This window comes from Chelonoidis abingdonii, chromosome 11, assembly GCF_003597395.2.
Source record: "Chelonoidis abingdonii isolate Lonesome George chromosome 11, CheloAbing_2.0, whole genome shotgun sequence".
Lineage (NCBI taxonomy): Eukaryota > Metazoa > Chordata > Testudines > Testudinidae > Chelonoidis > Chelonoidis abingdonii.
The window spans coordinates 42,344,908-42,352,910 of record NC_133779.1 but is presented as its reverse complement, the minus strand read 5'-3'; the positions used below and the strand labels follow the sequence as shown (position 1 = coordinate 42,352,910).

Genomic DNA, 8,003 nt, shown 5'->3' with positions numbered 1-8,003 from the left:
AAAGTGGGGGTGCAGAACCCTGTGGCTTCCCCAGGACCCCGCCTGGGTGGGCTCGCTGTGGGAAGCACACGGAGGGGCAGAGGATGCTGAATGCTCCAAGGAGAGACCCAGGAGGTGAAGACGTGTGAGCTTCTTGCCCTGAACAAGTCTGCTCCAAGGGAGAGGAGGCTCCCAAAGTCCTGCCTGGCTTGGAGGGGAGCAGTTCCAGAGCATCGCCCGGGGACTCTGTGACACTTGCTGGCCACATGGCTGTGTGTACAGCGCAGACCAGCCCCACTGGAAAAGGAACTGGCCGAGTCTGAGTTCGGCCAGGAATTGGCCATGGGGGGGTGCTGCCTGGGGGCTGCTCCCCTTAAAGGCAGCACCCCAGCACACAGGGCAGGGCAGCAACGCAGCTCTCCCAGCCCATCGCAGCCACCAGATCCACGCCTGTTAGAATCTCGGGACTTTTTCTCATGACAGAAACACGTTTACATGGATCATACTGAAAAATGAAAGAGACAGAACAGGTTTAATAGGCGCCGAGGAGTCTCTCTCCCCAGCTCAGACACACGGCGAATGAGGAATGGGGCCACAGCACTTGGCTGGGCCGCCAAAGTGCAAGGTATAAATGCAGCATTTCGAGTGCCGATCACAGTAAAACCAGCGTGTACCAAGGGACACAGGAGTGAGGAGGTGACTTGGGATTAAAAAGTGAGCTACAAAAGGCTTTAAAAAGTGAACGAGTCCCACAATAAATTAAACATGCTGCCTAGTGCACTGTGGTCTCTGCAGCCTCTCAGCCAGCACCCCCCTAGTGCTCCCTGGTCTCTGCAGCCCCCCCAAGACAGCCCCCCCACAGTGCTCTCTGGTCTCCCCAGCCCTCCCAGCCAGCTCCTCCCTTCCCCAGCACTCCCTGGTCTCCCCAGCCCCCCCCAACAGCACTCCAGGGTCTCCTCGCACCCACTACCAGGCCCACTCAGCCTCCACCACAGCCGGAGTGCTGTTGCATTGGGGAGCCATTGCTGCTTTGCAATGGGAATACACATCTCTCCTTTTGGTTCATATTCTGCAGTGTCTGCCTGCAAAGGGCTGTTTGGTGTCAGGGAAGCAGGGGCTACGCCGGTGCCCAGCCCCTGCACTGACCGTCTCCCCGCCAAGGGGGGCAGCCAGTTCGTTTAGTTGCATAAATTAGAGGCAATGGAGCGTCACAGCAGCACACCAAAGTATAACGTGCTTGCGTGGTCCAGGTCCCATGTATCCAGCGCAGGACAATGCGTGAGAACGGAGCGTCCCTGATGGGCAGCACTAGATGCTGTTCTGTGACAGCTCCTGTAAATAGAGACCCTCTGCCACCCGGGGCCTTCCATAAAGACTCCCATTACTAGCAGTGCCTCCTGCTGGCTTCACTGGGACCCGCACAGCTGGGGAGGAGGACAGGGAGAGGATGGAAAGGTCGCTGGAGCAGCACAGCTCCCGGCCTGGGCACCGTGAGCCCCGACAAAAGTGCCTGAGACCCAGACAGCTTCTTCCCCTTCCCCTACGGGAACGGCTCTGCCCTGGCTCCCAGGCCCAGCCGCAGGGGGTGGGAGCCACGCGGGTAGAATCCAGACCCTTTGACAGGGAGTCGCCTCCACGGACAGAGCCCGGGGCGGCCTGTGAGAGAGGGGTCTGTGCCTGGTGACATGGGACAGGGTTCCTTCCCAGTTCTGTTACTCACAGCGCCTGAGGCCAGCGGCTCTGCTGGGTACCAAGGAGCTGCACCAGGTCACACCAGCTGAGCGCCCGGCCCCAGAGCTCCCGGGGAGATGATGTGACCGTCAACCTGTGAGGAAATCCCAGCTGCGGCCTGGATGCACCCAGCGCTCCAGGTCCTGCAGCCACGGGATGTAGTGCTTGGAGCTGGGACGTGGGGGCAAAGCCCTACCTCCTGGAGGGGGGTCCCCGCCCCACATCCACTTCCCCAGGAGAGGGTGGGTGGGGATGCCCGGGGAGCAGAGTGCCTGGACAGGAGGTAAGTGGAGTGGGACTGGCTGGACTCTGCCGCGGCAAGGGAACAGCGGGCAAGGTTCTCACCAGCCTCAGTGCTCGGGGGCAGAGCTGAGGCTTCACGGAGACAGCACTGGGCTGGCCGGTGGGGGCTGCTGAGCCACTAACAGGCAGGACACTGCAGACTGGCTGCTGAGGAGCTCAAGGTGGGAAGCCAGGCCAGCCAGGCAGGGATGCTGTTAGGGGCTTAGCTGGGCCCCCGGGCTGGCATAGCCCCAGTGTGCATGTGGATCAAAGGCCTGGCTTCCCGGGGAGGAGAGTTAGTGCATCCCGGCAGCGGGGGAAGGGGCCAGGCTCCAAGGGGGCACGGCCCAAGTGTACCAGGGAACATGCTCCCCACTTGGGAGTCCAGAACTGCAGCCCAAAGGGGACACAGTGCTTAGCTGTGAGCAGCAGAGATGCTCATAGGTCTGCATGGCCTGTCTGCTCTCCCTGCAGCTCCCATCCCTTCTGCCCATCTGGGTCCAGGTCGGGCCCTAGCTGGCAGGCACGGGGATGGAGGGCACAGGGTGAGACCAAGGATAGTGAGGCAAGACACACATGACAATGTTGCGGCCGCAGACCTGTCCGAGTCCAGCAGCAGTGCACAGACCTGTCCAGGGCGGCTGGGGGCCTGCTCAGGTACAGAGCCATTCCCAGGCTGTGTGGGAGGCGCCGGAGCTGCCCGGTCATCACTCGAGGGCACATGGCAGCTTGACAATTCCAGTCCGGGCCCACCTGGCCAGCTGCTGCCTGCTCCCTCCGGAGGGTCCCGATCTGTCCCCAGTGGGTGCTACGGGAGGGTGGGGTCCTACAGAGCTCATGTGCTCCATGCCCCAATCTCGCTCTCTTTATGAATGACCCTGAGGCGCCTGGTCTCCAGGTGGCTCCCAAACCCAACCAACGGGCACAGCGGGCCCCGCCCATTACGTCCCCAGTGGCAGAAATGTGAGGTTCCCCTCTGTGTCCAGGCCCAGCTCCTTGGCCTCCAGGCTCCCCCTGCGGCCCAGCTCCGGGCACCCCAATGAGGTGCCGCTGTCGGGCTGTGAGAGCGTCCTCTCCAGAGCCCTCCTGTTGTGAAAGTGCAAGACCTCCTTCTGCTTGACCAGTGTGTTCCTGAGCGGGCCGCTGTGCGCGGGGGGCGGAGAGTCCCTGCCAGCTGAGCCGGGGGACAGGCGCTCGAGCTCTGCCGACTCTGAGTCATCCGTGGCCAGCGTCTTGGAGTCGCTGCCACTGTTGTCCTCCTCCAGCGGGCTCTCGGCCTCCTCCGGCTCAGTGTCCGACTCGCCCTCCTCCTCCAGGGTCAGCTGGAACTGGAACTTCTCCCCCCCACCGCCCTTCTCGGGATCCTGCTCCTCAGGCGGCGAGGGGCTGTGCGGGATCATGCTCTGGTACCACTCCCGGTTGTCCTCCAGCGTGTCCAGGATCTCCTGGGCGTCGGGGTGCACCAGATCAGCCCATGACTCCCACAGCGGGTGAGCGATGTAGTCGATGAAGCCCACCTGTGAGAAAAGGCAGAGCTGGGGGTTACGGGCAGGTCCAGGCACGTCCCCAAGGGGGCAGCATCCCTGCCCCCGGAGAGTCTTGCAGTCAGGCCCAGCATCTACATCAGCTTCCCCAGTCCAATTCTGACCCTGGGGGGACCTGGCCCCAGGACTTGCTGATTTCCAGAGCCTGCTGACGGGATGGCCCATGGGCGACGCCAAAGGACCGGGAGTGTGCCAGCTCCTCCCTGCTTCATCACCTGCTATCGCCCCCAGGGAGTCGTGCTCAGGCTGCCTTTCCCCACCCAGATCCTTCCACAAGAGCCCAAACCCTGCCTCAGAGCCAACGTGCCGGATGGACAGGGCCGCAGCAGGATCCTCTCCACTGGCGAGTGCAGTGGGGCAACAGCAGAGGGATTGGCCCAAGAGCCCCTGCCCTCTTCTCGGTGATGGGTGGGTGCAGAGGTCCCCTAGAGAAGACTCCTCCCAGGGCCACATTCCTCCTTCCCTCCCACTGTGCTCCACGGCGCCTCGCTGGCCCCTCCACCCCGCGCTGCATCCAGCACGCCTTTCGCCCGCTTGGGAAGCCCAGCCCAGCCCCAGCCTCACCTGGGACTTCTCCACGGAGGCGCTGAGCTTGTCACACATGGGGCTGATCTCCATGCCCTTCTCCCGCTCCCGGTCCCCCTGGTGGAAGAACTCCACCACGATCCGGTCCGTCCACTGGCGGTACAGCTCCAGGGGCTTGGTGGGGTTACTGAGGTCAGCGCAGTGAACCATGTTCTGCAGCACCTGCGGGGAAGGACAGTCACAGCTTTGCAAAGAGCCCATCCACCTCCCCGATGCCTGGCTGCCCTGGCCGGCCCCACTCCCAGGGCCCGTCCCTCAGGGGCAGCAGTGAGCTGGGACCTGGCAGTGTCTGCATGAGATGCCCAAAGAGGAGGGGGCAGGGCCCTGGCTGGGCATTCGGTCATTATTCCCTTGCAAGGACAGCCCCGGAGCAGCCCAGCCTGGAGCCAGACCTGGCTCTGGCAGGGCCTGGGGTTGGAGCTCCGAGCGCTGTGGTGGGGCCGGAGGAGGGGGGTGGTTGGGATCTGTCTCAGGTTCAGGAGGGCAGAGGGGTGCAGCAGTGAGGAATGTCACTGTCTCATCACAGGCCGGAGACCAACCTACGTGAGCCATTCCGGCCGATAGGTGAAGCAGTAAGGAGGAAGGGCTGGGGTCTGCAGTGAATGGGGTCGGGGTCCCAGAGCCCCTTGCTCTCACCTGGATTCGGTCAGAGTAATTATCCAGCAGCAGGACTCCCAGACTGGTCACCTTCTTGGTCTCCACCATTGTCTTCAGATCTGCCAGTAGGTTCATGTGTTTGGACATGTCTGTTGCCAGCACCTGCATGGAGGAGAGGGCACCCATTAGCCTGTGTCCAGCCGAGCGGCCCAGCCTCACAGCCAGCAAACCAGGCAGCCTGTCCCTCCACTCTCCCAGCACCCTGGCTCCAGCAGCCACCTTCATGGAACCGAATGCAGGTCTCTTGTGCCTCCTGGGCCAGTCCCATCACTGGTGCCTGGGTGGGGAACAATTCCAGGCTGGCTGGTGCAGGGGCAGCTAGATGGGACCTCACAGGCTATGACTCTCCCACTCCAGGGATGTCACAGCACAGGATGGAGACCAAGACAAGCCATGCCCAGCGCAGCCAGGTCCTGTTTGGAGTGAAGGGAACAGCGTCTCCAGCTCCCTCCGGGTCACCATTGAGTCCGTAGATCATTGACCAGGCCTCTGCCAAGCCCTGCTGGGAGTGGCAGGTGCAGGTGGGTGGAAGACCCCAGACCCAGCTGCACAGGGCCCTTGCTCTGCAATAGCAACGCACCAAGGCACGAGAGGCAGACAGGTGTCGGGTCAGTGAAAGGGGGCCCGTTACTGTCAGCTGTCACTCCATGTAGGCGTTGGGGGCTGACCTTGCATCACCTGCTTTATGAGAGCGCCCCAGCGCCTCACCCTGGTGCTCAGGCTGGCTCTGGCGCGAGCTGCGTGTGGGGCGTCTGTAGGGAGTACCCTGGCCCGACCCCCATGGAGTCGGGGTCAGATCCTGCGTCTCCTGAGTGCCGATCAGGCCCTGGCCCCCTCACCATGTCGATGGCCATCTTGCGGAGCGACTGCCGCTGCTTCTTGCTGAGGTGCTGGAAGATGTCGCAGTTTTCCTCCTGGAGGAGCTTGAAGCCCACAGCCAAGTGGTGATTCTCCAGGACAGAGACATCATTGTACATCAGAGCCAGCTCTGAGTCTGCAGAGACAGGCGGGGTTAGCGTGAGAGGCCAACGCAGGCTCCCGTCCGCCAGCCTATCCATCTGGCTGCTGGCGGCTCTGGTAGGACCCCTGCTGCAAAGGGGCCTGCACTGGGAAATGACTGGCACCAGCCGGGTCCGGGGCATCTCATGTGATACCCGCAGCCACGTCGATACCAAGTGCAGAAGCCGTCGGGGGGCACGGCCCGCCCTTGAGTGTGAGCATGTTTGCACCACGACTGTTTGCAGAAGAACCACAAGTAGGCTCCCCGTACCCACAGCTACACCGGGGTTCAGACCCACTGCACCCAGCACAGAGACCTCACGGAGCTGGGCCACATGGCACAGAACCCTCGTACTGTGGCTGGAGCCTTGGGTTTGGTCAGAGGAGGCTGGCAGTGGAATTAACCCTGGGAGTGCCAGGCCTTTGCAAGGGCTCCTCTCCGGCTTTAGGACGTGCGGGGCCCGATTCGAAAGAGCTGCTGCCGAAATGCTGTCACAGATAGCGGCGGCAATTCGGTGGCAGCTCAAGCGCTTGTCGCTGTGTCCGGCGGCACTTCGGCGGAGGGTGCGGGGCCCTCTTAGGCGCAGGGCCCGATTCCTGGGAATCACCCTAAAGCCAGCCCTGCTGGCCAGCGTCTCATCACAGGGGCAGCCAGCCATAGGACACACGCATCTCCTGGGACCGGCGGGTTCCTGGGGGATCTGCACTCACTGGTGTTGATCAGGAACTGGTTTGACACGCCTGGGTGGTCAACATCATGGATGGCGCTGGCGAAGATGGCAGCCATGACCTCCAGGTCCGTGAACACAGCCTGGAACCGAGGGACAGGGAGTCAGAAGGGAAAGAAAGCCGCTCTGCAGGACGTCAGATGTGGTAGGCCCATACACCGAACACGTGGGTTTGCACGCTGGGTGAGCCAGAGGCGTACATCACTGCGGCCCACTGGGAGAAAGCCTCTTAGCTTTGGTTAACTGCGGCTGGAGGTGCCTGCATCCCAGGCTGCCTGCGTGTCTCGGGCAGCAAGCTGGGGTGAGGGAAAGTCGGGGTATTTCCCACACACTCCAGATGGGAAGCATCCCCCAGCTGGGTCCTGGTGTAAACAGGTCCAGGATATGACTGTGGTGAGACCCGGCCTCTGCTGGACAATATCAGAGAGGAGGAAGTGTAACTCCTACCCCTGCCCCCATGTCCCTCCTTCCCTGCGGCCATCTGTCCCACCCAGACAGTGCGACCTGCCTTCAGGGACCACCCAAAACTCCAGGAAACTGGGCTGCATGAGGGGACTGAGAAGGGACATGATAACAGTTTTCAAGTATGTCAAAGGTTGTTACAAGGAGAAGAGAGGTAAATTGTTCTCAATAACCTCTGAGGATAGGACAAGCAATGGGCTTAAATTGCAGCAAGGGAGGTTTAAGTGGGACATTAGGAAAAACTTCCTAACTGTCAGAGTGGTTAAGCACTGGAATAGATTCCCTAGGGAGGTTGTGGAATCTCTGTCATCGGGGATTTTTAAGAGCAGGTTGGACAAACACCTGTCAGAGATGGGCTGATAATACTTCGTCCTGCCTTGAGTGCAGGGGGCTGGGCTAGACGACCTCTCGAGGTCCCTTCCAGTTCTTTGATTCTCTGATTTCTGCGCAAAGGTTGCTCTTTCATTAAAGGATGGACAAACCTCCCTGGGGATGGGTGGCTTGTGACAAGGTGCAGACCTGGTCCAGGCTGCAGAGAGACGTGCTCTGGAGGACGCTGAGCTCTGGAGCCCAGGGGCAGACCTGATGTGCTGTTTTGCTTCCCTCCACGGATTCACACCGTTGTGCAGCCCTGCCAGCCGCCCAGTCTGGAGCCTGGGTGGGGGAGTGCCTCCAAGAGTTGTCCCCACCCCCTCACCTCCAGAGCCGGCGTGGACAGCAGCACATGCGTGGACTGGACCACGTCTGCGGCGTGGATGTTGTTGTGATAGGCCACGTCGGCGTGGTAATGGTCCTCCAGGGTCATCATGTAGGTGATGAAGGTGTCGGCTGGGATGCGGAAGGTCTTCATCAAGTCCCGCTCCTGCTGGGTGGCAGAGAGGGTGGGATGGGCTCAGCGCAGGGCGCTGACCTTCCCACTACCCCAGTGCAGCTTCAGGACAAGCCAGGGTTGGTCCCCAGCTTCAGGGGCCCAGCTCACGGGAGACAGAGCCCCAGGTGCCCCAGGGCCAATGCTCTGTGCCAGCCATGCCCCGCC

General features: G+C 61.8%; 1 protein-coding gene across 4 annotated transcripts in view; it reads right to left on the bottom strand.

The window, feature by feature from the left end:
• Nucleotides 1-432: 432 nt before the first annotated feature.
• PDE4C (phosphodiesterase 4C) overlaps nucleotides 433-8,003 on the bottom strand; it is a 91,267-nt gene continuing 83,696 nt past the window's right edge. For 3 of the 4 annotated variants that reach the window (XM_032782826.2, XM_032782823.2, XM_075070962.1), the window contains 6 exons: nucleotides 7,665-7,829; nucleotides 6,489-6,588; nucleotides 5,618-5,772; nucleotides 4,758-4,880; nucleotides 4,101-4,283; nucleotides 2,631-3,509 (listed from right to left, as the gene is read on the bottom strand). In XM_032782826.2, coding sequence (XP_032638717.1) covers nucleotides 2,934-3,509; nucleotides 4,101-4,283; nucleotides 4,758-4,880; nucleotides 5,618-5,772; nucleotides 6,489-6,588; nucleotides 7,665-7,829 — 1,302 coding nt within the window. In that variant the 3' untranslated portion in view covers nucleotides 2,631-2,933. Of the gene's footprint in view, nucleotides 3,510-4,100; nucleotides 4,284-4,757; nucleotides 4,881-5,617; nucleotides 5,773-6,488; nucleotides 6,589-7,664; nucleotides 7,830-8,003 lie in introns of all 4 variants that reach the window. The other variant, XM_075070961.1, reaches the window with a different exon arrangement.